Source organism: Amblyomma mixtum, chromosome 6 (assembly GCF_055824585.1).
Source record: "Amblyomma mixtum isolate Tamu chromosome 6, ASM5582458v1, whole genome shotgun sequence".
NCBI classification, from domain to species: domain Eukaryota; kingdom Metazoa; phylum Arthropoda; class Arachnida; order Ixodida; family Ixodidae; genus Amblyomma; species Amblyomma mixtum.
This window is the reverse complement of record NC_143017.1, coordinates 107,171,666-107,198,766: the sequence shown is the minus strand read 5'-3', so window position 1 is coordinate 107,198,766 and position 27,101 is coordinate 107,171,666. Positions and strand designations below refer to the sequence as shown.

The following is a 27,101-nucleotide window of genomic DNA, read 5'->3' as shown; positions in this document are numbered from 1 at the left end:
AGGGAGGGGTTCGTGATGGCGACAACCGCGTCCTCGCCCGTGCATGCGGCATCCACCCAAACGGCATACGGTTCCGTGCCATAGTATTTGTTTAGTGCCCGTGCGCGTGCTCTGCGGCGGGGTTCGTGGTAGGTGGGATGCATGTTTTTGGGGGGAGGTTTAATAAATAAATCGCGGTGAATGAGGCGGGGTACCTGGAGCTGTGTGGGATCGGTAACTGGTAGGCGTATACCGAGGGTGTGTAGGATGTGTCTCCCGGTGGTGGTTCTCGCGAGACGTATGTATTGTGTCTGTCGGTGGGCCTCAATAAGCTCCCCTATCGTATTGTGCAGGCCTAGTTGAAAGAGTTTTTCGGTTGAGGTATTTTGGGGTAGGTGTAATGCTGTCTTAAATGCTGTTCGAATCATGGCATCCAGGGTGGAGATTTCCCTAGCCTGGAGTTTCAGGTAGGGGAGCGTGAAGATAAAGCGGCTGAGGACGAAGGCATGAATGAGACGACATAGGTCATGCTCCTTCATGCCCCGGTGGTGTGCAGAAACGCGGCGGATTAGGTGTGATATCGACACAGTTGTCTGCTTGAGTTTCTGTATGGTGAGTGTGTTTTTCCCGTTGTTCTGGATGTGGAGGCCAAGTACCCGGAGAGTGTTTACCTCCGGAATGGGCCGGTTTTCCAGTGTCACGGTGATGGGGGCTGTGGGACAGTTTCGTGTTGTGGGGCGGATTATGAGGAGCTCCGACTTCTCCGGTGAGCAGGAGAGTCCGATACTCCGCGCATGCGTTTGGGTGAGGATAGCCGCGGACTGTAGGGTGTTCTCTATGTCTCCATCACTGCCATGGGTGGTCCATAGCGTGATATCATCGGCATAGAGTGTATGCCGAAGGTGAGGGATGGTTTGTAGCTTGTGGGCAAGGGGAATGAGAGTGACATTGAAGAGGAAAGGGGAGAGGACGGACCCCTGGGGGGTTCCGACCCCACTAAGGGTGTATGGGGGGGAGATGTGGGGACCGAAGTGAATTTCGGCCGTGCGGTTAGTAAGGAATGTTTGAATATAGGTGTACATACGTTCACCTATGTTCAAGGGGGAGAGAGCCGCCATGATCGCTTGACGGTCCAGGCGATCAAAGGCCTTGGAGAGATCCAAGGCTAAGACAGCTTTTGTGTGACCCGGAATGAGGGGGTCGAAAATGTCCTGCGTGAGTTGGAGCATGGCGTCCTGTGCTGACAGATGGGGACGGAAGCCCACCATGCTGTGCGGGTAGAGGTCTTGCTCCGCCATGTGTTGGGTGAGTCGAGCGAGTGCGACGTGTTCGAAAAGCTTGCCTAGGCATGAGGTTAGTGAAATGGGACGGAGATTTGAGGGTGTAAGTGGTTTGTGGGGCTTTGGTATGAATATGGGTTAATGATTGATAGCGGGTGTTTGCTCACCCAATGAACGCTGCGGCCTTCTGCTGCAGTGCTGCGTGTCTGCCACAACGTTGTCAGCGCTAACGCATGCAGCGCACATCTATCTCTCACCACACCACGTACCTCAAAGCGCGATTCAGGCGTCCACTGAAACAGCTGATGAGCTGCGCTCAAATTTTGTATTTGGAAGTAACTTAATCGTCGGCAATTTTTTTTTTAGAGCGCAGCTTTTTGGCGCCCGTTTCTGGGTTTCGCGGCGTCACCGTCGCCGTTGTAACCAGCAGTGGACACCTTAGTCGCGCTTTAAGCTGCGAAACCAATAGAGCGGGAGCTTGGAAAGCAAAGAAAAGGCGCATAACTGCCCTCTTGGAACAGTGGACACACCAATCGTGCTTTAATCTACGTGGCGGTAGTGACAGATGCGCTGCATGCGTTGGCTTTGACACCGTTGTGCCATTTTAAGGAAAGGAAGTGCGCATAACTGGCTCCCTGGGTCAGTGCACGCCTGAATCCCACTTATAGGTACGTGGAGTGATGAGAGAGAGAGATATGGGCTGCAAGCATACGTTGTGCCAGACACGCGGCGCTGAAGCCATGTTCATTGGCGTTGGCGTTGACAACGTTTTACACTCCGATCATTTTAAGGAAAGGAAGTACGCGTAACTGGCTCCCTGGGTCAGTGGACGCCTGAATCGCGTTTATAGGTATGTGGGGTGATGAGAGAGATGTGAGCTGCATGCGTCAGCGCTGACAGTGGTGAACGAACTCTCGCATTAACCATTAACTGCCACCTGCCAGGGTGGCAGGTTGGGTGGGGACTTTAATGTACGTATAAAGACAAACATGAATGTTCGAGGTTTCATCAGCCGAGCAGGCGAGTCGGACGTTCCAGGGAGATCCACGAGAAATGAGCTGGCGTCCTTTCACGACATTACTAACCATTAAAAACTTGAGCGGAGAATTTATCCGCCCTCGGACAAGGAATTGGAAAAGGCGCAGGGATGCGTCTGGCGATGATTGCGGACGAGAGCGCCCTTCAATCCATACGTGTTAAACAAAATCTACCCGAACATTCAGCCGGAATGCAGATGAAGTCAGGGACTGGCAACCTATGACTACATATTATGGAGCTCTAGCATAGCGCCGCCACCGGCGGATATTATGAGTGATCCTTCCCTCGAGCAGTGGGAGGCCGTGTTGGCCAGCTCAGACCCGGTCGTCCAGACCAGGGCCGTGGAGTGGGCCACCCAGGTCGCCGTCAGCCATGGGTTGATGGCCATCTAACACGGAATCGTCCGCACATGCTCTCTGACGAAAATAAAGTTTTTCCATCTATCCATCCATATATCCATCACCCTTCGGGTAATTCAGGCATTTCTTGTTCCTTGGAGCCTGAATTAATTAGGTTTTAATGCAGATCGAATTTTCAGTTCCCGGTGGTTTCTTTATTCACGCATTTCATTTTGCCACACATTGTACATGACAATTTAGGTTGCATGCTCTTATTTATTTATTTTATTTATTTATTCGATACTGTCAATCCCATCAGGGATCGTAACAGGGAGGGCATTCAAATTACAGAGGCACACAAAAAATAGCAATGGTAATTAATCAAAGTACATAAAAAATATGACACGAGATTATACATTACAAGATACGAATAACAAATAAACCAGAATGAGGAGCATGGGACATGATTTTGGCGGACAATAATACCACAAGTGAAAACACAAACGGAAGGAATAACTTGGTAATGACATATATGAACGCAATAAATACTAAGATATAAGTAGTTGATTTTCCACACGTGTGCTAAAGGAATTCAATGATGGACTACTAACAATGGATGTGTTCAAGGTGTTCCATTCGCGTATAGCACGAGGGAAGTATGAATATTTGAGTGTCAGTACGGAATGAAAACTCGTTTAGAGTGTGTATGTGTTTATTACGTGTTTGTCGCGTTTGTGATTGTGATATGTATCTTGAAGTGGCGACTTTTAATTGATTGTGTACGAGTTGGTACATGGTTTTAAGGCGCGCTAGTTTTGCTCTGTTTTGAAGGGTTAGTAGTCCTGCGTGTTTGATTAGTTCTGTTGGTGAGTCTGTCAACCTGTGTCTATTAAATATACATCTGACCGCCTTCCTCTGCACTGCTTCTATTTGTTTAGTGAGCTTGTTAGTGAAAGGAAACCAAACAACATTAGCATACTCTAGAATTGGTCTGACATATGTGTTATACGCAAGAAGCTTTGTTTCTGATGGTGCTAGTTTGAGGCGTCTGTTAATGAAAAATAACTGTTTTAAGGCGGTTGATGTGACATTGTTAACATGAGAATCCCATCTGAGGTCAGAGGTTAGTGTTATGCCTAAATATTTATATTCGGACACCGAATCAAGAGGAATGTTGTTTAATGTGTACTGAAAATTTGATTGGTGCATCTTTCTGGTTACGGATAAAGCAACTGATTTTTTAACATTAATAGTCATCTGCCATTCTTCACACCACTTGGTCACTGCTGTTAAAGCGTTATTTAAAGCTATATGTTCATTGACGCAGTTAATTTTCTGGTAAAGTACACAGTCATCGGCAAAAAGTTTAATATTGTGAGAAATACTAGTAGGTAAGTCGTTTATAAAAATTAAAAATAATACTGGGCCAAGAACACTACCTTGTGGCACGCCGGATGTAACATTAGTTGTTTCGGACTTAACATTGTTAATTTCGACGAATTGAGTACGGTCAGTCAAATAATCAACGATCCAATCTACTATAGGGTCAGCTCCAAGGGTTGCATTAAGTTTCATAATAAGTTTGGAATGTGATACGCGGTCGAAAGCTTTCGAAAAATCTAAGAAAATGAGATCGATTTGTTTCTGCTGATCAATAGCGAAGGATATGTCATGTGTAAGTTCGATTAGTTGTGTGACTAGAAACTCCTTTCCGAAAGCCGTGCTGAAAAGGTGTTAAAATTTGATTTTCCTCTAAGTAGGTTGTTATGTGCTTTAAGATAATGTGCTCTAGTAACTTGCATACAGTGCTTGTTAGTGAAATTGGTCTGAAATTTGAGGGATCTGATATGCTTCCTGTTTTGTGTATAGGTGTCACTTTAGCTAGTTTCCATTCTTTAGGAATGGTGTGCGATGACAATGACTTGTTAAAAAGTATTACTAAATATTTTGCTACCCATTCGGCATATCTACGCAAGAAAATGTTAGAGATTCCATCAGGTCCTGATCTTTTCTTTGTGTCCAAGTTTAATAAGAGGTTTAAGACTCCTGCTTCTGTTACAGTAAGGGGTTCTAAATTATTTCCTGATCAAAAACTAATACGAGGTTTAATTCCGTTGTCTGTAGTGAAAATAGAAGTAAAGTAGTTATTCAGCGTGGTTGCAATATTTCTGTTTTCCTCTGGAGAAGCTTGGTTACCTTTTCGTGATTTAGGGTTCAGGTGACGCCAGAACTTTTGGGGAGCATCTTTTAAGAAACGAGTCAGCGTGTTAGTAAAGTAAAATGTTTTAGCTGTTTTTATTTTGGTTTTTAAATCAGTGATCTTTTTGGTGATGGATGGCGTTTCTGCACTTTTTTCAGCCGTCGAACTTTTCGCTTGGCATGAATTACGGTTCGAGTTATCCATGGATTACGTTTGCGTATTCTCTTAGTCTTGGTAGGCACATAATTAGTAACGCAATATGACAAAACGTTTTTGAATCTCCACAATGTTTCTATGTCAGTATTAATGTCATCTGAGAGTTGCTGAAACGGTGTTAGTTCGTGTGATAAAGTATCAAGTATGGTATACTCCGTTTCATACATAGCTGTCAACACAGCCAAGGCTGCGGCGCCTGTTCGCGCTCCTCGTCCGCATCGTAATGTAGTGCGTCGAAAGTGAAAAGAGTAATGAACTCAAAATTAAAGTAAATGTTGGTTGATATTGCAGTATAATGATAATGTGTTTTATTTTGCAAAAAGATTGCTTTATCTTTAATGTTCTTCAAAACAGAGTGCCTTAGTTTTCTGGTTTTTTTCGGCTCCTCCTGTATCAGGTTTTCGCAGCTAGCCGGCCGGCGATGTCGTCTGCTTTCGTCTTTCGGTTTCCGAGTATGCGGAAATGGCACCGCTATCGCCTACTCGCTTGTTTTCTTCGCCCACTGCAGCTTCAAAAACATCTCCTGCTCGCCCGTTCTCCAAGCTGAAATCTCCGAAAATTCCGAAAGACTCCAAGCAGGTTATTGTCAACGTTTACTCTAGCGTAAGGAAGCGCTTCCCGGAGAAGAAAGTGCGTGAAGTACTCGAAACTGTGGGCGAGATGACCGGGGTGAGCCCTCGGACAGTTGCGAGGTTCAAGAAGGAAGGTCTCGCTACTGGAATAAGATCACCACAAAAACGACCTAGGAAGGTGACCATATCTAGCTCTAGCAGTGTTAAATATGACAGCTTTGCAGTCAACGCAATCCGACTCGAGTTACATCGTATGTATGCCGTACACTACACTGCCTTTTCCCTTCGAGACAAGTAAACAGCGCTGTGTTTTTCAAAGTAGGTATTAGACTGACAATTTCGAGTTTCTACCTAATGAATCTTTTAAGAGAAATAAAAAAAAAACAATAAAAAAACCACCTGAGCCAGGAGTCGAACCTAGGCCATTTGTAAAATGAACGCACAGGCGCGCGCTTCGTACCACTCAGCCACGACGCGAGGCGGACGAACACATTTTGCTTGTTTTTTTTGCAGCGGACTACTTTCGTACCTTCGGCAGCGTTGACAGCTATGTATGAAACGGAGTATAGTGTCGTCAGCTCGGTTGTAGTCTGGGTACGTTATTGTAGATGGAAAACAAGGGGCACTATGATGATGCGGGACAGAACACATTACAAGTTTGTGATCAGACAGGCCATTTAAAATTTCAACCTTTGTTATGCTGGCTAATCTAGCAGCATACATTTCTGTGCATGTTTATTTTTCTTGCATGGTGTGGAGTAGTCTAATTTTTTTCCGGTGGCAAGGACAAGGTACTATTTTGAAGAAAAAAAGACAGGTTTTGAAAGTAGTTTTCATACCGATCGGATATTCGATTCGATAATCGAAGCAATTTTTTTTTATTTATATTCCTACTACAAACTCGCGCAGCCCTATATTCACGCAGCCGTAGTGTAAATGCCTAGCTAACAACAGACAGGTCACCAAGTCTAACCTTACATTCCGGGACTACAAACCGTTAAAATGAAACGAAGGGATCCTTTTGTGTGATTTTCTTTATTTCAGTGCAACCAAAGTAAAAATACGGTTAACACAACAATAAAAAAAACCTAACTATTGCATAAATTTCTTGCCGAAGCACATCGCAAAGCAAACACCAGAATAAACGGTATAGGTTTACACTTTGGAAAATAATTCATGCTCTTGTGTGCAACGGCATGGATACACGAAGTTAAAACACAAATGTACTTAATTTAAATGAAAAAAAAATAAGCAAGCGGTAAAACGGTATCGTCAAACTCTAAACAAATCTGTGAGTGCTAAAATTTAAAAACCGTATTAAAGGAATCCCTTTTGTCAGCCCATTTAGCTGGGGTGTCCTCGTAACCGCCGGCACGAAACTGAAGCAGATTATCCTCGTCGCCGTTGCTCCAACGCTGCTGCGAGGTTTCCACCGAAGACGCCTGTTGCAGCTGCAGGTGCAGCAGACGCAAGGAGGCCTCGGCATCCAGGTCTCTGTAGAATACCGCGTGGCCCTTGGGTGCATCTATGTCGTGCGGCGCTGGAGAAGACTCCCAGCAACGGTCTACGGCAGCAGTCGGCGGCTGCGTCCACAAGCTCGAGCCTTGGCAGCTAGCCAGCGCTGCCCGCACATCGTGGTTGAGGTCCCAGCTGCACGCGTGCGCCATGGGCCAGGGCTGTTCGAAAGGGGGTCCGCCACAGCGCGTGGGTGGCGAGAGGGCACTGGAAGAACGCGTCAAGGTAGTTGATAAAGAACTTTAGAGGAGGTGGAGCGAGCCCCATGAGGCGCCATCATGGTATACTGTCTAGTTCACAGCAGTGGATCAGCCAACCATTTATATCACAGCGAGAGCTGTATCATAGACCTTCCCCTGCCGAATGTCACCTCTGATATCCGAATCAAATGTGACCACCCCTGCATGCAGCTCTAAGAAAAATGAACCTGCCAGGATTCGAACCTGGAATCTTTCGATCCGTAGTCAGACGCGTTATCAGTCATGCTACCATACAGTGCTTCTCAAAATTACTGGGTGGGTAATGTGGCCCCAGCGTTCATGCAAGTTACTAAAAAAAAATTGGTGTGGTTTAGCTCCGGTTAAACCTGGTTGGGTGCGAAAGCATGGCTTGCTTAGCTGCTTCCGATTCTCGTCGTTTTCGCAAAGGTTCTTCTCGTTGTTCCTCTGTTTCCTGAGCACGTTGTTCCCACTTGGCTTCATTCCGTTTAGCTTGCCTAATCCCAGCTTCTGAACTCGATACAGCTCGTTTAGCTGCTTCCGCTTCTCGTCGTTTCCGCAGTCGTTCTTCTTGTTCTTCCGTTTCTCGGGCACGTTGTAACCTCTTTCTTGCATTCTTCCTAGCTTCCTTGGCTGTCGCCTCCAACTGTTCAGAAGCAGTAGAGCAACTATTCAGATATAAACTCGTCGGTGACTTTCATGGCGAGACTCCTCGAGGAGCGCGGCACGACCGGCTCCTCTTGGCTGCGGTGTAGAGAGCAAGTTGACGTCACGCGTCGCCATAGCAACGGAGAGGCTGGCGTCACACCATCTTTTAGGCGCGGCGGCGGAGCAGGGGAGTCCACACCACGCGACGAGCGGTTAGACCTGGCGTAGTATTGCTTTCGCAATAAAAACGCTTCATCTACAAAGGGCATCCAGGGAATATGAGGTTTTGCATTTCGCTTGGCTAGTGTTGGGCTGGAAATAGATTCTGCCGCGGAACAATGGCTTGGCAGTGATACAGTGGCTGCAGCCGCGATGTTCTTCACTCTGTACAGATTGAAAGAGTGGCTGCATCCGCGATGTTCTTCATTCTGTGCAGATTGAATTTTTTTTTAAATTGAGCATGATTAATTAAGAAATCTAGCACGCCCAATTCTTACACGACCAAGCAAGTTTTGCACGAATAAATTAAACGTGGGCAAAATTTAGCTGTAGCATCAGCGAATGTTCGGCATCACACTCGTATGGAATTTAATAAAGCACTCCTTTCATATTTGGTTCGGGAGCATTTGTATTCTTACGACTGAATCTACGTTTGGTGCAATACTATCCAAGCCAAAAACGAAACCTCTTCCCGGCATACCCTTGGTGGATGAAGTTCAGCGCCGCCATTTTCCATCTCACAAGTGGTTCGCAGTGGAGTGGACGCTACGATCGCTAGGCGACGCCGAATAAGTGTTATCACACGCCCTGGCGAGCCAACCCAACATGTCTGGAAGCTTTCATCTCGCGCTCACATACCCAGGCGCCCACCTCCATACTGCAGCGCCATGCGGCTTTATGACCCGCCGAGGTGGTTCAGTCGTAAGGGCGTTCGACTGCTGAGTACGAGGACGCAGGATTGGTCGCGTTTCGGGAGAAGCAAAATGAAAAAAAAATTAAATAAAACGCCCATCTGCAGTGCAAAGCTAAAGCCAGGTGGTAAAATTTATGCCGAACGCTCTAGAGTCACTAAACTTTTCGGAGTGCCGCGCTCTTTTCCCCGCGACACCGGGCTTTGAAGAAATATGGCTGCAGTGGCCCAATGTTGCCAAAACAGCAAATATCATTTGCAGGGACTTCTCATAGAGCGGCGGGCTTCCTAATCCTCTGGCTCTCCCCTAGAATCCGCATACATATGCGAAATATATTTTAAAAAGTCAAGAAAATGATTGTTCTACGTTTACTCTGAGTATCCGTGTTGTTCATTGTGCCAACTATGTAGAAGTAGAATATATCACTTATTGTAATGATGCTGCGAAGGCGGATACACGAGGAACCACGGGTACGATTGCAGTGTTTGGAACATCAGTCACGGCCAGCCATGAAGCTTCCTGATTCGGTGGCAGGATGAGGAAGAACGCAGTACCCTGAAAAGATCGTTCACTCGGAGCCCTTCATAACGGCGCCTCTTTCCTCTCACTATCGCCTCCCTACCTTCCCTCACGGCGCGGTTGTGGTGTTCCCCGAGAAGTGAAACAGTTACCGCACGATTTCCTGGTAATAGTCGACAAACAAGGAACGCTCGAGCCCAAAAGCGCATGCGAACCCGCCGTGGTCACTCAGTGGTTAGAGCACTCGTCTACCGAGTCTGAGTTCCCGGGTTCGAGCCAGGCCGCGGCGGCCGCGTTTCGATGGAGGCGAAAAAGTGCCCGAGTGCAGTGCGATGACAGTGCACGTTAATGATGCCCAACTGGTCTAAATTATTCCGAAGCGCTCCATTACGGCACCTCTTTCACTCCAAGCTTCCTTCTTTACCTTACGGCGCGGTTCGGGTGTCCACCGAGATGAGAGACAATTACTGCGCTATTTCCTTTCCTAAAAAACAAAAAAAGAAACGCATTCCGCCGCAACAGTCAATTACCCTGATCGCTCCCACATTTTTTTTTTTAATGTTCGAAAGGCGCACACAGCCAGACTTTCAGGCTGAACAAACGATAAGTTTAGTTAATTTTTTTGGGGATTTAAGGTCCCAAGGCGACTCAGGCTATAAGGGACGCCGTAATGACGGTCTCCAGAAGTTTCGACCACCCGGGGTTCCTTAACGAGCACTGACATCGCACAGTAAACGGGCCTCTAGAATTTCGCCCCCATAGGAATTCTACCACCACGGCCGGGATCCAACTCACGTCTTCGGGTCAGCAGCCGAGCGCCATGACCACTGAGCCACAGCGGCGGCCTGAACAAGCGATGAAATCTGCTGTGAGAGGATACTTTTGTTCCTCTACTTCTGAGCCCTCAGCTCTCAAGTACAGTTCAAGTGACCATAAGGTTCACTTCGTGGTAACAGAGGCCATCATGGTACCAGTTAGTCACGTGGTTCCGAAAATATCAATCTTGCGATACTGGCTCCTAGTACACCGTATTTTGTTTGGTTTATGGTTTACGGGGGTTTAATGTCCCAAAGCGACTCAGACTGAGGGACGCCGTAGTGAAGGGCTCCAGAAATTTCGACCACCTGGGGTTCTTCAACATGCACTGACATTGCAGAATACACGGGCCTCTAGAATTTCGCCTCCATCGAAATTCAACCGCCGTGTTTTTTGGGTCAGCAGCAGCGACTGACCATTGGCTGTGAAGAGGTGCGAGTATAACAGCTGCTACCACGGTGACAGACATGGGGAGATGATGAGTGCCTGATAATGCAGCCACTGCACTGACTCCACGGTCATAATCTGTTCATAGCGACCACCTGGCTTAACAGTTATGAGAACTTCCTCTGAGATGCAGGACCCCGTTTTTCAGTAAAATAAACTTTTGATCGAGCCGACTGCTTCCTGGAAACATAACTGCAGCGCAAGAGCCACATTCACTAGAAAGGAACACACAGCAGGTTCGTCCGGGCGCGTGTTTTTTCCCAGTACGAATGTGGTTCTTGCGCTGCAGTCATGTCCCCTGTTCCTGTTGCAACACAAAATTACCTTTGACTGAACAATGAATAACGATGACGACGCAATAGCTTTCCAATCTACCAATCCCTCTCACGCTCACACGGGTAAACAATTGTAATATTTCCCAACTCAACCTAGACTGCAACTATGCGTAACAACGGGCACGTGCGTAGCAACGAGTGATGGCTACATTGAATGTCACCAACCTTAAGGGCGGGTGAAGGGCGCCAGCCTCCCAGAGCGAGTCTTGAGGACACGTCAGGTCCTGGATGTCAGGAAAGATGGTTCTCGGTCTGCTCATCCCCTGTGAAACAAGGGAAAGTTCACCTCACTTCATCGAAAGCATACAGCCTTCCAGTGATCTCTGATGGCAAACAAAGCCTAAAATTCAGACACTACAAGTTGAGAAGAAAGCCAAAGAGTCTGTCTGGTTCTTTGTCAATGCGAGTGTGAATTTAGTGCTTCCTTTCGCTGAAAGCACGTACCGATAGGACGCCGAAAATTCTATCTAAAGGCATAATCGTTACCAAAAAATAATGGAGGCTGCAGAATGCTGGCACCGCACATGGTACAAAACAGTGGCAGATCTTAAATAAGCGGGGTTTCAGCTAGTTATGAGACGAATAAGTTTCCTGCGTGAAGGAAGTAGTTACAATCACCAATTTTGGATCGATAGGCTAGACGTATGCACATTGCCCGCATAGAATCTTTCATTGCAGGGGTAATAGGTTAGCATCGAAGATTACAGCTAACGATGTTAAAGGTTTTATCAGCGTAAATCCTAGTGGGACTAAACTTAACCGTGGATTCTCAGAGCTTTGTTCACGACAAGTTCGTGGACTGCGGTTCTTCTCTGTGTGGTCAAGGGGCACTACGACAGAATCTGAGCTCTCACCTTGCCCGAAAGCACATCCTGAAGCGAGCCTTCCTTGAGGAGAATCAGCACTGGCTCCTCGCCGCTGGGCCAACAGTCCTCGGCGAGTGGAAGGATCCGCGCTGTCACTCGGTAACGAATGTCCCAATGTCGAGCAGCATGCGTCCGAAACTAAAGGCAAAATGAGATGCGCGAGTACTGGATCAGATTATGTTCAGTAACAGCATCATCTCCTCCCGAACCCACAAGAGCGGCACTCCAAGGAGCTCCTCTATTTAGTGATCACCCTGGACACTCGAGGGAAGCTATTCCTCGCCCGACTTGGCATCCTCATTGGCCGGCACGTGAGCGCATGCGTTCTTGGTTACGAAATTGCACCAAGACTCTCATCCTGGATAGCACACTGCATAGTTATATGGCTGAAACCTGGTTTATATCATTGTGTAACAAGACGACGAGCTACATATACAACCAATGTAAATAACGGATCTTTCAAGTTAGGAGCAGAGGTGGACGTCACCTCCTTGTAAACACCCATTGACAACCATACCAACGTAACGAGTGCACCGAAAGAAAGAAAAAGTTACGATTGACCCCTGGTAATGCGGATGATGGACGCTAGACGGTTCACTAGTGATTTTGCAATTGCTGCATTTGCTTTCAATGCCGCTGCCAGGCATGTGTGTATGAGGATGTTTGCTTTGTAAGGGTTACCACTAGTGCTTCATGGTGTGAGAAATGCTGTATAACGGCCACGACCATCTTGTCGAACAGCGCGTTCGCGGGCAGCGTCCCGAGAGCATTCGACCTCTTTCCACCCATGAGGCTCTTGAGGTTTCAGGCTCCGGCCTCCCGCATACGTGCACTGAAGACGCTCCGCCTCGGGTGCATCCATGGCCCTCCCGAAACGCGACTGATGAGCCACGGCTTTACCATAACTGCTGCGGCTCCTAGCGCGCAGGCGAGCAGGATGCCGCGCCATGCAGCCATTTTGGTACGTTTTCTTGAAAGGCGTTGAGCTCCGCCTTGTTGCAGTCGCATACCCCACCAGACGACGACGACGTTCGTGTAAGGCGAGAGGCACGGGCTATGTGCACGCGTTGACCACGTGATCGCGGACACACAATGGTCACGACGGTAGCTGCTATTACGCGGGGGCCAGGAACATTTGCTTTAACAGCTAGCTTTGTTAAAGGCGTTAAACCGCTTTAGGAACTCAGCCGCGAAATGTACAAGTGAGATCCTCATTCAGGAAGAGAAGTAGCGGCTGAAGTTGACGCTTCTGAACGTGTTCGTGCGTATGGCGCGTGCACGAGAGCACTGAATGTCCAAAACTCCAACTGCGTGATGCGACCACCGTGGCACTCACCGAGGCGCGCCGAGACCGCTCTCGAAGAGTCGCCGCCAAATCGAGCGTCAGTGGCGAGTGGGCCCAACCGAGGCCGTCCAGCAGGTTTGGCATGGGTACCAAGTAGGATGCTGCGTTGAAACAAGATAGATGCCGGGAAAAGTGACTCATATACCGAACGAGGTGTGGACAGCAACAGTGAGGCGGAGGAACAAAAGCCAAGTAAAAAAACGAGCTCACATCGAAAACCTAATAGGCGGCATAAATTACCTTGAAAGACAACTGCTACGTAACGTTCGAGGCTACTTAAGCACTGTATGCCTACTCCCAAGGGTGATGTGATGCAAGTAGCAGCACCCCCGTGCAGCCTGCTTCACGGGGTCAAACCCAACCAAGAATCTTGTGACTTGCCTGACCATGAGGGTGCAGAAATGAAAAAAAAAACTACAGGAAATGTTTAATACATTCGAATCGGAGCGAAAGCACGTATTTGTTCTACGCAGAAGACGACGATGAGCAGGCAGTGCCGCGGGACGGAGCAGATGGAAGTTGATGAAGACGACGCTCTTCAATGCACAGTGCGAGAGTGTGGTGCGGTTTAGCATGAGGCGAGTTGGCTGCGGCGATAGCCTAGTGATCTCGCTGAGCGGCCCTAAAAGAGATTATTCGCGCAGCCGCGCTTTCGACTCCCAGGCATGGATATTAATTCAGTTTCGTTTTCTCTTTTTCATGGTCTGACCTCTATCTCAGCTGAAGGTCAAATTCACACGGTCCACGATTGAAGCCCGAGGTCCCGCATCGAAGCTTTCGCTTCAAAATTTTGTCGCGACTGGGTTTCGAACCCGCGGCGATGCGAATAGATCACATCAGCTTAACCTCGATCGGAGCTTAACCTGAATAATATCGTCGCCAGACATGCCGATACTCTACGGGCTGCTGAAGCAAGGCCGTCATGAACACTATAGTGAGCGCTGGTGACTGTTTTAACTTTATAAAGGCGTCCAGATTTTGGTGAAATTCGGTGTATTTTTAATAACGTGCAGCCGTGCTAAATACGTCCGAGATACCGGTGAGGGTGATCTGAAAATGATAAAAAATCTTCAGAAATCCCCTTAAAAAAATTGCATTCCTCTGACTTGCGCCTGTTCACAATGCGGCAAAGCCTCAGGGCTTCATTCACGTTTCTTCACGCAGCTTCGCTCGTTGAGAAATTTTGTTTTCCGCCTTACGTTTCTTAAATGTGCAATCTCCAAAGCACTTAGTGATTTCGTCCACGAACTTTTCCCCCTTAGATAGTGTGTCTTCGTGGATGACCCAGGAAAGCAAAACCATGAGCCAGCAAGGCTAAAAACATGCTTTCGCGCGTCAATTCGATTTAGTTAAAATCCTACCGCTTTTTATTGCCAGGCGAACCTGGTCCATTTTTAATTTTGCAGATACACTTTTTGCCTTGACCGCTCTGAGCAGATCTGCTGTTGCATTTGATTTTCATGGCACTTACAAACAAAAGCCGCAGGGCGAGAGCGGGGATTTGGCACTCCAGTCTGTATGGCACCGTAACAATTCCCGCCAAGTGGTGCCTTCAGACTGGCATTGAGCGTGTTCAGTGGCTTCCGGATTACTGTGGTACGGATTCGGTTATCCGCTGGTAAAGAGTTGAGTTGAGTTGAGTTTAGTGGCCCATAAGCGACTAAGGCTATCATGCGCCAAGCTCAGGGTATAGAAAATTGTTTTATGTAGGATGTCATAAAAAAAAGTCTAAATGAACGGCGGTGTAAAGGGCCTAAAAATTTAATTCGTGGAACTTAGTAAAAAGATAAGACAAAATTTTAAAAGTGACTTATGGTAAAAGCTTTAAAGAGGGTCGGCAACCTCAGCAGCCATCCTTGGCTGTGCAAGAATCTCGAGGTCCCCAAACGACGGAATAGTAACCTCAGCAGTCTTCTCACGACGGAGAAGGTGGATGAGGTGTGTCAATAAATTGTAAAGCACGGGGTAGGAATTCAGAGTTTTTCGACTACATAGGCTTCTTTTAAAAAGTTAAAAACGCTTGACTTATCAATAAGAGCTTCTTCACCTAAAACCAATGACGGATGAAGAGGGATGTGTTGGTTGTGAAACGGGGTAAAAAACTTGTTTCTGAGTGTTTCAAGTTCTCTGCACGAGATTAAAATATGAGTTACTGTGAGTTCATCTCCGCATTTTTCACAGGTAGGTTTGTCTTGTTTTGTTAGTAGGAAGTTGTGGGTAATGTGTGTGTGTGTCCAATACGTAAACGACATAAAATAACTTCAAAAAAGCGTTCCTGATGTGTGCATGATTTCGATTCTCCTAATATTGGTTTTATTAAGTAACTTGTTATTTATCTGACTATTCCATGTGCTCTGCCATTTGTTCCTCAGTCTGCTCTGAACTGACTTCATACAATCATTATGTGGCATGCTTATTTTCTGTATTTCCTTGTTGTGGGCTTGAGCAGCGCATGCGTCCGCTCTCTCGTTACCGTCAATTCCAACCTGGCTTGGAACCCAACATAATTTTATGTTATGCCCTTGTGTTACGATCCTTGTTATGTTATGTTATGTATGACGGTACCTAGTGATGGCATGACTGCATTTCTGGACTGTAGTGCTTTCAGTACACTGAGGGAGTCTGTAGATAATACTGTTTTCGATGTTCTTGCTTATTATTTTCTCCGTAGCAAGAAACACAGCATAACACTCGGCTGTAAAAACTGATGTACACTGAGGAAGCCTTACTATTTTTTCCCAGTTTCCTTCCACAACTGCACTTCCAACATAACCTGTAGTTTTCGATCCGTCTGTGTAGAACTCGGTGTAGCTATCATATTTTTTCTTTAGTGTAAGGAACTCTTGTGAGATGTGTTCTGCTGGAGTTTGTCTCTTGTTGAACTGTGTAAGACATATCACAGACCAGCGGAGAACTGTACCAAGGGGCAAATGCGTCGCAACGTTCTGCAACATTTGGTAATGTTTCTGATAAGTCAAGTTCTCGGCAGATCTCCTCAAACCGCATTAGCAAAGGCCTGGTTGCTTGGGGCTTATTTGTAAATATTATTCGAGACGGGCATGTTGTGACGATTGAATAACACGCGTGTTTTGTTCGCGACATAATTCTAAGAATATATGCACATGTAAGTGCTTTTCTTCTGTCTTCTAGTGATGGCTCATTTGCTTCAACATGAAGGCTCATTACCAGAGACGTTCTGTATGCTCCACAAGAAAGGCGGACACCTAAATTATGAACTGGATCTAATCTTTTTAGATATTGCAACGGATATTCACAGAAGACGATGAAAAGGAAGTGCCTGACTGGTGTGCGCGCGCTATTGTTCGGTGCTTCCTGTGTTGTTCGCTCTGCGCTCAGGTCGCCCTTGTTTGTGACTAGCCTTTCGGGCAACGTAACATCTTTGGTGGAGGTGCTGGGTATCGTTACCAGTACCACGGAGCTCCGAAGCGGTCGTCAAACCGGTGCTACTACCATCATGGCCCCACCCAGCGAGTCGCCGACCACTTCTGCTGCTCCTTTCGTGGTCATGGCTTCGTCCCGTGACCCCGGTACATTTTCGGGAAACGACGGCGCCGATGTCGACGACTGGTTAAGCCTTTACGAAAGAGTAAGCGCATATAACCGGTGGGATCAAACGTTAATGCTTGCTAACGTAATTTTCTATCTGAATGGAACGGCGAGGGTGTGGTTTGAAACCAACGAAGAAGAACTTACAAGTTGGGATATATTCAAAGAGAAATTGCGAGCACTCTTCGGAAGACCTGACGATAGGCAGATCACTGCGAAAAAACAGCTTGCTTCTCGTGCGCAGTCGTCGACGGAAAGTTACGTGGCCTATATACAGGACGTATTGGCACTTTGCCACAAAGTCGATGCCACCATGGGCGAGTCCGAAAAGGTGGGCCACGTGCTGAAAGGCATTGCTGACGATGCCTTTCATCTGCTCGTTTGCAAAGACTGCACAACTGTTGACAGCATTATCAAGGAGTGCCGTCGCTTCGAACAAGTCAAAAGCCGTCGCATTTCTCAGCAGTTTTCCCGACTTCCAAACACAGCCGCTACATCTTCTTGCCAGGACCAACGACTTCAAACTCAAGTGCCCTCAGCGTCTCCTCCTGTCACCGACACTGTGACAAGAATTGTTCGCCGTGAACTCGAAGCCCTAGCCCCTGTGGTAACATCATCGACCACACCTAATGACACACTGCCTTCCGTGTCGCTTATTCAGGCTGTCGTGCGGCAAGAACTCGCCCATCTCAACCTCCCTTCGGCTTTGTGCGCCATCGGAAACTCGTCCCCACAGCCACCACCTCCAGTCCCTTTCCGTCCCACCTATTATTCACCACGGCGTTACCGCGATCCGAATGAGTGGCGCACGCCAGACGACCGCCCAATCTGTTTTCAATGCTCTCGGGTCGGCCACATTGCCCGCCACTGCCGCAGCCCCTGGTCGTCACCCCCGCGAGACACCTCCTACTACCGTCCAAACTACACACGCCGCTTTTCACCCCGCCGCCCATCCGAGACGTCTGAGGCCGCCGATCAACCTCCACGACAGTCCTCCCGTTCGCCTTCGCCGCTAGCCCGCCGCTCACGCTCACCGCAGTCGCCTCGTGTTTCGACTGCTGCGTCCTACCGCCCCTCTCATCGGGAAAACTAAGTGATGCAGCTCCCGGAGGTGACGCTGCATCAACGACCCGGACCTCAAACCCTCTACTGACGACTCGACCCAATCTGCTAGACGTTACATTTGACGGTGTTCCCGTGCGCGCCCTTATTGACACCGGTGCCCATATTTCCGTGATGAGTGCTGACCTCCGCCGTCGCCTACGCCTCTCTCTCGCCTGAAACCCTACCTCTCGCCCTGCCGCTCGAAGTCATCCAGTACACCGTGACGGTGTTTTTCCGGACGGGGGGCCATGCAACGGATATTCACAGAAGACGATGAGAAGGAAGTGCCTGACTGGTGTGCGCGCGCTATTGTTCGGTGCTTCCTGTGTTGTTGTGTTGTGCGCTCAGGTCGCCCTTGTTTGTGACTAGCCTTTCGGGCAACGTAACAATATGAAGGCCTTGCCGAGTTATACACTATACTCCCATAATCCAGATATGAGCGCACTAGAGAACGGTAGATGTGAAGGAGGCATGCTCTGTCAGATCCCCAGCGTTTCCTTGAGAGTACTTTAAGAATATTCATTGCACGGGAGGCCTTTACTTTCAAGAAGTTTATGTGCGGCAGAAATGTAAGTTTTTTATCAAATGTTGTTCCTAAAAATTTATGTTCTTGTTTTACCGGTAGTGTGGTTCCATTTAGGTGTAAGTTCGGATCGATCTGCAAGCCTCTTTTAAGCGAGAAAACAACAGCCACTGTTTTCTGTGGAGAGAACTTGAACCCATTTTTGTCTGCCCAGATTGATAGCTTGTTTAATGTGAGTTGTATCTGCCTCTCACACGTTGACAGGCTGGAGGACGTGCAAGCAATCTGAAGGTCGTCGACATACACGGAATACATAACGGAGTTTGGAATTATTTTCGCTATGGAATTCATTTTCACGACAAGAAGAGTAGTACTTAGGATACAGCCCTCCGGTACCCCATTCTCCTGGACAAACCTCTTCGAAAGGGTTGCACCGAAGAGACTCTACTCAGACAAATGCAAAAATTGTGATGCCAAAGCCGATCTAAATCATATGATCTGGAACTGCCCGCAGTCCCTACCCGAGAGTCGCTTCATTACCGACTCTGATCATTGGGAGGCTCTATTGCTCAGCCCCGACCCGGGGACACAGATCAAGCTCCTCCAGCTGGCTGAAGACGCCGCCGCTGCCCAAGGGATAGCGGCCGCCGTTTAAGCGGGGGGTGACTTCGGGTCGCTCCTCTATATCTGCTGGAAATAAAGTTCCACCACCCAGGCGCACCTGAAAAGACCGGTCTGACAGGAAATCCTTCAGGCAGTTCAACATCCTACCCTGAATGTCAAGATCTGCTAAGTCGCGTAGAATCCCATATCTCCATGTGGTATGGTACGCCTTCTGCATGTGAAAGAAGACTGCCAGAAAGTGTTATTGGTGTATGAACGCCTCTCGGACTGTGTTTTCTAAACGGACAAGATGGTCAGTTGTCGAACATCCTTTTTTAAATCCGCACTGGTGGATGTCAAGGAGTTCACGTGATTCAAGAATGAACATTAGCCTAACGTTGAGCACACTTTCAAATGATTTTGCTATGCAACTTGTAAGAGCTATGGGCCTATAACTATTAAGGGAGGTGGGCGGCTTTCCAGGTTTTAAGAACGGTACTATAACTGCTTTTTTCCAAGCCTCCGGCATCTTTCCGGACACCCATATTTTGTTGAATAACTGCGAAAGTGCCCCTACAGCAGCTTCGGACAGATGGGCAAGCATTTCATAATGTGCACCATCCGGGCCAGATGCCGCCTGTTTACCGGAGGACAGTACGTTTTGGATCTCCTGAATTGTAAATAATGTATGCTTCGTTTGTACTGCCAGTCGTTGGAAGTTTCTGCTTTTCAGTTGTGTTTTTGAGTTTTAAGAATGACTATGTGTAGTGTGAAGAGCTTGAAACGTCAGAGAAATTTTGTCCTAGTATGTCAGCCTGTTCATGTATACTTGTTTATGTTCCAGGGGCTGTTAGAAATGGTACTGTAAAGGGAGAGAATTTGCCGTCTAATTTATGCACCTGTTCCCACATCTTTTTTGATGTAATTGAGCTATTGATAGATGATGCATAGTTTTTCCAGGAGGACTTATCGGCATTGCGACGGATACGCCGTGCATTAGCTCTCGCCTTTTGAAAGTTTATAAGGTTCTCGTGTGTGGGGTATCTTCTAAAAATTCCCCAGGCTTTATTTTGCACCTTCTTCGCTTCTCTACATTCTCTGCCATACCACACCTTGTGATTTTGTCGAACCACCCCAGAGGACTGAGGGATAGCCAGGCGTGCCGCAGAAATTATGCAGGATGTGATCATTTCATTTAGTTCATCTACATTAACGTGATCCGCATATATTTTTTCTAGAGAGGCTTTTTCCTGAAACCGCTCCCAATCCGCTATGTGAAGTTTCCAGCGACGTGGTTTGCTTGGGATGATTGATGGTGATGACGACAAGCTGATTACTACTGGCAGATGATCGCTTCCGTAGGTGTTGTCAAGGACATCCCATTTAAAATCCATAAAAATAGACTGTGAGCTAAAAGACAAGTCTATACAGCGTATTTTTCCCGAGCTTGGAGAACAGTATGTGTTTTTGCCTGTATGGAGCAGGCAGAGATTGTTTGACAGAATAAAATCTGAAATACGACCCCTAGTACCTGTTTGTGTACTTCCCCAAAAACCAGAGTGAGCATTAAAATCACCGACTACCAGATATGGCTCTGGTAGCTGTTGTAAAAGTGTTTCCAAGGCATGAAGTACTACTGATAGATGTGGCTGTAGATATACAGAGCGTATGGTGATGGTTTTAAAATGGAGGATGGTGACTGCAACAGCTTCATATTTGGTTTTAATCTTGATTTCACGTGTTGCAACTCCACTCTGCACAACAATAGCAACACCTCCTGAGAGCCTGTTAGCCTGCTCTCGGTCGCACCGAAATACTTTACACTTCTTTAGGATATTCTGCTGTTTGAGACCTAAGTTTGTCTCCTGTAGGCATAAAGCCACAGGGGAAAGTGTGTTTAGAAGTTCTTTTATGTCAGAGTAATTATTTAATACTCCACGGCAGTTCCAATGTACAAGGAACGCCATGTTGGACAACTGTCGGGGGGGTATTGAAGAGGTTACGATACTGGTTATGGGAGTGCCGTTACTGGGCTCTTATCTTTTCTTTTCAAGAGAGCTGCGCCGCCGCTGCAGCGGAGGCGAGCCCTCCGTTGTGTCCATCGCCTCGCTAGAGGCTCTGGAGGCCCGCGGAGATCCCACCGGTGGGCGGTTTGCAGGCCTCTCCCGACTGGGGGAAGCCTTGCGGGCAGCCGACTGAGGGGCCGGCGGGCCCTTTTTGAGAGGTGGCAGGGCAGCCTTGGCTGCGCCTGCCGGGGACGGGGAAGGCCCTGCCTCAGGCTTTGCCAGGGCATTGGCCGGAGACCGGTGTGGTGTGCCGCCCCTGCACACCACATCAGCAAAATTTGTTCCTGCAGTGAAAGAGAATGTGCTGATGTTATGTGACAGTCGATTACGAGCTTCTTTGAATGAAATGTTTTCTTTTGTTTTCAGAGTGATTATTTCTTTTTCAGTTTTCCATCTTGGGCAGGATCTTGAGTAGGCAGGATGATCTCCTTCAGTTTGCGCAGCACAGCGCTGCGGCTTCACAGTTCTCAGAAACATGCTCGTGTGAGGCGCATTTTGCGCAGGTTTTTCGACCACGGCAACTCAGCGACCCATGGCTATATCGCTGACAATTGAAACAACTTCTGGGGTTCGGAATGTAGTGTCGGACTTTGAAGTAGCCTACTTCAATATATTCGGGCAGGGTGCTGGAGTTGAAAGTGAGGACGAGATGTTTGGTCGGTATTTCCTTGTTTTCTTTTCTGATTTTGATACGAAGTACATTTGTGACATTTTCGTCCTTGAGACCCTCAAGCATTTCGTCTTCGGTCAGGTCAAGAAAGTCAAACTCTGATATCACACCACGAACCGTGTTCAAGGATCGGTGTGCAGTTGTAGCAGGAATGTCCCCTATTGAAACTATGCTGGACAGTTTGGAGTGGTGGTTGCTGCCTTTAATTTCCAGAAGCAGGTCACCGCTAGGCATTTTTGACAACTTGTAGCCCGTGCACAAAGCATCGGTCAGACATTTGGAAACCATGAATGGGGACAACTTTCTGGCAGTTTTTTCAGTTTCACTGTAGATAACGTGGTACTTTGGAAAGGTTTGTTTAGTTTTTTGGAAGCACTGGGCTGTAAGGTCTTCGGTCCGCACTCTTTTCTGGGTGCGATCATTACTTAATGTAAGAGAAGCCATAAAAAATAATGTTCTTCGGCCATGGTGCCAGCCACCCACCATGAAGCCCAACAAGGGGACGGGGCAGTAACTTGAAAAACAAGCCCTGCCCACGCCAGCTGTACACCACTGCTATAACCAAATATGACGCAACTCAGGGTAGTTGGTCACACAAGGTTAACCCTAGCCGCCTAAGAAAAGTGAAAAAAAAAAAACGAGAAAAGAGGAGGAGACAGGAGAGTTGTAAGAAAGAAATAGGAAAGTGAAAGATGGAGGGGAGGATAGGAAAAGGCGACTGCCGATTTCCCCCGGTCGGGTCAGGCCGGAGGTGCCGTCTGCAGGAAGCTGGGGCCAAAGTGGTGTGTTGCCTCCGCCGAGGGGCCTTAAAGGTCCAAACGCTCGGCATCGGCTCAACCACCAGGATCCCCTTTTCCCCGGACACGGCTATGCCACGCACGGCTAAGCGCGGGTGCTCGGGTCCGTGGTGACGCACTGCTCACCATCATCCCCCTGCGGAGATGTCCCTGCGGATGCTCAGGTACCCGTGGTGTCGCAACTCACCGACGTCTGCATGAATCAGACGCCCCTGCGGGGCGCTGGTAAAGAACCTAACGAGAGGGATGGCCGTTATTGACTGGCCATTATGCCACTCGATGTTCCGACACTGATGGAAGGACGCACTCATTATCATTCATTTCTGTTAACGTATCATTTCTCATGCTTATTTTTTTTAATGCGAAAGCATTATATCCCCTTTGAACACAAAAGCTGTCCGCCTTCCGCCGCCGTCTGTGGCACGAAATTGGGATGGTGCAGTACGCCGGTTCACGATGTCACAACACATGTAAGCGAACATTTATCGTAATAAATTATGAAACGTAACTTACTATGCCCTATGAAAGTCATCACTCGTAGTCATAGTCATCACTCATGACTCAATCACTCTGCAACTTAGTATGACTCGGCGCTTTACAAGTGACTATGCAAAGTATGCATAGTCATGCCTCGTGGAAGAAATTGGGGTGTGGGAATGAAGAGGTCCATACATTTGCCCACGTTTTACACAAGGGCAATAAACTTTCAAAAGTACCCTGCACCTCCCTCTTGGTTAGGGAATGCACATTCTCAACGTAACCTGAGCTCGCAATTAAAAAGTCTAAGCGTCCTCTTACTTTGTGGCTTGTCTCGTTATAGTTTTTTGGGGTTTAACGTCCCAAAGCAACTCAGGCTATGAGGGACGCCGTAGTGAAGGGCTCCGGAAATTTCGACCACCTGGGGTTCTTTAACATGCACTGACATCGCACAGTACACGGGCCTCTACAAAATTCAGCCGCCGCGGCCGGGATCGAACCCGCGTCTTTCGGGTCGGCAGCCGAGCGCCGTAACCACTGAGCCACCGCGGCAGGGCAATTACTAGGTAAGACCGTCGAGAGTTGCTTCATACACCACAACATTAGTAAAAGCAAAGCCACTGAAACATACCCGCAGGCCTCGCCGAGGCATCACCCACAATCGCCAAACACACCATGCGGCTGATCGTGTAGCAGTGCCGAGCGGTTCCGACAGAAAGCACAACACGGCAACCGGCAATAAACAATGAACGAGGTGGTTAAAGCACTGATTAAGTTTGATTAAGGTTGGGTGCGTTACAGAGCAAGCAGGCTAGGTCATTGTTACCGAAGTTAGACGAAAATATACTGACACGCCCATTTGGCAGTGCGCCATGGAAGGATGCGGATGGTAGGGCAACGCGTACTCAGTCGTTAACTGAAAGGCAATCCTGCGCTCGAACGTACCGCTTTCAGAACGGGACGGATCACCTCGCTCGCCATCCAGTTGGACATCAACGGCGACGAAGTAGCGCTGGAGGATACGGAGCCCCTGAAGCTGCACGTGAAGGCAGCGTAAGCTGCGCGCAAAACAGAACAGCACGACGGGTAACACGTCAGCACATGTCGTAAATCCACGTATATGTATACAAGCTGCGGTTAACGAGGGATGCAGAATACGTCTTTTGTGTGATCGTGGCAACAGGGTAAAGTCATAGGTCAGGCAACATGGCACTGTAAGCGGTCGCCAAGAGGTTGCATTCAAATGCACCTGCAGCAGATGCGCCAAGAAGACAGCGAAGTGCGAAACTTCTTGGATTATTCAACGCGTACGTGAATCAAATTAGTGCATGAATAATTGATTTTTCCAGGAAAATAAAAGGAGCAATGAAAGGCGGTGGACACCTGAACCGCGCCGTAAGGGAGAGGTCAAGGCGGGAGTGAAACAAAGAGGTGTCGTAGTTGAGGGCTGCGGGTTGATTTCGACCGCATGGGGTTATTTAAAACCTTTACCTAAACCTTGTGGCAAAGGGACGTCTTTTTGCCTTTCTTTTCATTGAAACACTGCCACTGCGGCCGCCAAGATTTCATCCTGTGTTCCCGGGCTCGGCAGTCGAACGCGCTTACCACTGAGCCACCGCGGCTGTTTTCCCCAAACGCCTCTCGAACAGCTACGACTCGCAAAGTGTGCCTCTTAACTGCAGCGATTAACTGAGCAGCGTCTTGCGAGAGACATCTCACGTCTGCAGCCTCTCCAACCTGGTTATCGTGAATGGCATTTTGCAGAGATTCCCGTCTTCAGGCAGAGTTTATAGGGTCACGTATCAGCAAGATGGCACAGATGTGGCCGCATTGTGGTGACTCAGCACTGCATTGCATGGCACTCGAGCCTTATCACTGAGGGGGGATGGTTCGGTGTGTCCATGTGATTCCCGAGTGACGCCGGGCTGCTCGGTGCTCTGCCGTGGCTCAATGCATTCATTTCATACCAGAGATGCCAGGTTTCCCAAGTTTGCGGCAAGTTGGCAAGACTAGGTAGGCGAGCTGAGGCCACACCCAGAGATTAGGCCGTGTTGACCGGGGACGTGTTCCTTGACCCAGGCTCTGCCACGAAACGTGACATATATGAACAGAGGAATGACGGCTGCGTATGCAACCTTGCTTCAGGATGCGGCAGGTGAATAAAGAGTAGTTTATATTTTATAGTTTATGGCAGTTTAACGTCCCAAATCGACTCAGGCTATGAGGGACGCCGTAGTGAAGGGCTCCGAAAATTTCGACCACCTGGGGTTTTTAACGTGCACTGACATCGCACAGTACACGGGCCTCTAGCATTTCTCCTCCATCGAAATTCGACCGCCGCGGTCGGGATCTAACCCGCGTCTTTTGGGCCAGCAGCCGAGCGCCGTAACTACTGAACCATAACAAACAAAAAAAAATCTCAAAAACTTTCTATGCACCCCTCTTCATGGCCGATCCCCCTGTGTGGGTATGCGCCATTCTATGAGGTGAACACCAACAACAACAACATCGCGGCGTTCTTAAATAAAGAGAATGTTTAAGGGCTAATCTTGCTTGCCGACATGCTATCTTTCTTCGAAAGCATTAGAGAAAATATTATCTTCTTACGACATTTTTAACTGTCAAAGCGAAGCTTACGGTGGACGACTTGTATCCCCCCAATGAAATGATCGGCAAGTGGTGAAAAAAAAAAGTCAATACCAAGCATCGACGCCAGCCATTCCGACTACGCACTTTGCTCTGCAGTTTGGCTGGACTTTCAGGATACGCCTCTTGAAGATTGCTTCACAAGGTGTAATTTCGTCAAGGGCTAAAACACATTGGTTCAAAGCAGGCCACAGTTCCAATTTAGCACCGTACTTCCAACAATCCAGCATCGTTTTACAAGGTTCAAAGAACATAGCAAAAAATGATAAAAAGTGTCTTAAGCAAAAACAATCTTAACGCCTATCTGACGCGACGGTTACGTGTGCAGCGAACGAGAGGGAGGCTCACCTTCCGGCGACGCTGGCAGAAAGCAAGCCATCAGTGCCGACGACAACTTCGGCAGTCGTACCTGCACACTCGTTCTGAGCCCGATAGGCGAGGGACGCTGGCTGTCTACGGTGGGCCAGTGCAACCAGCATGCTCACCGTCCTTGGTACGGCCGTCCAAAGGGGAGGAGCAGAAGGCCCAGGTCCTTCCTCCACATCCCTGCGACGCGCAACCTCTTCCGGGAGACAGCGAACACCATTGCAACAGCGAAGATTTTCCTGGTTGCATCGGTAATTTTGCTCTTCGTCCGAAAAGCACCCGTGATGCACGTTGAGCAGCGGAGCGAACGCCCCCTTCGCGGTCCTGGCAATCGAGTTCCACAACAGGAGCCTCGGAGACGGCCCTCCGCGATCGACCATCGCTGTTTCCATCAGCTCAGCAAGTGACCACAGCACCGCGCACGACGACACTGGGTGCAGCAACGCACCGCTTCGGCCACGTTGCACAAAGCACGCTTCCGGATACAATATCACGTGGTCCAGCGTGAAGAAAGCCAATCGTGGCTACTGTGACGTCACTGAGAAGCCTTCACTAGTTGTGAACGGCGCTGCTGCGTAATGCTTGTATCGAAGCTTGTGAATTTAGCCTAGACTTATCTAGAAGTACTTCCTCAGTGTGCGCTGCTGGGCGAATTGGGGAAGCATTCTGAACAACGTATTTTTATCGCGTTTTCATCTCACATGTTGTTGTTGCGACTGAGAGAAGGAATCAAAAGGAAAGCGCAAGGGCCTGCCGACTGGCTCGAGCCAAGCCGAGCCACCACCGCTGCCACGTGTAGATAAAGAGATCAGAGGAAAAAGCAAAAGAAGACACGTGCGTCGCAACCACCGCGTCCGCCGAACCGAAGACAAAAGATACCCCAAGATTCCCCCTCACATTCTTTCATCTCACATCTCCCAACACCTCAGTTTGTACGCGGCAGTGAACGTAGTTCAACTGGATCCAGTCGACAGGCCTGTGCACTTTCCTCTTCCTTCTTCCTTCAATCGCAAAAAATAAATCCAGTTAACAGCGCTGG

At 48.2% G+C, this 27,101-nt stretch overlaps 1 protein-coding gene across 1 annotated transcript; it reads right to left on the bottom strand.

The window, feature by feature from the left end:
- Positions 1-6,592: 6,592 nt before the first annotated feature.
- LOC149339957 (uncharacterized) lies at positions 6,593-26,921 on the bottom strand. The gene is made up of 6 exons (XM_089548677.1): positions 26,045-26,921; positions 23,996-24,108; positions 13,235-13,344; positions 11,887-12,036; positions 11,198-11,295; positions 6,593-7,345 (listed from the first exon to the last, which is right to left on the bottom strand). Exons 1-6 carry the CDS (start codon positions 26,452-26,454, stop codon positions 6,922-6,924), a joined length of 1,305 nt encoding a protein of 434 aa, XP_089404803.1. The 5' UTR covers positions 26,455-26,921; the 3' UTR covers positions 6,593-6,921.
- Between the last annotated feature and the right edge of the window lie 180 nt (positions 26,922-27,101).

What these genes read in the sequence shown, in the direction of transcription:
- LOC149339957 (XM_089548677.1), bottom strand. Translation starts at nt 26,454, where the DNA reads ATGGAAACAGCGATGGTCGATCGCGGAGGGCCGTCTCCGAGGCTCCTG. An exon ending in TCCGTCCCGTTCTGAAAGCG is followed by an intron (nt 13,345 to 23,995) that starts GTACGTTCGAGC and finishes GTTTCAACGCAG; the next exon opens with CATCCTACTTGGTACCCATG. An exon ending in AGGATGTGCTTTCGGGCAAG is followed by an intron (nt 11,296 to 11,886) that starts GTGAGAGCTCAG and finishes CTTGTTTCACAG; the next exon opens with GGGATGAGCAGACCGAGAAC.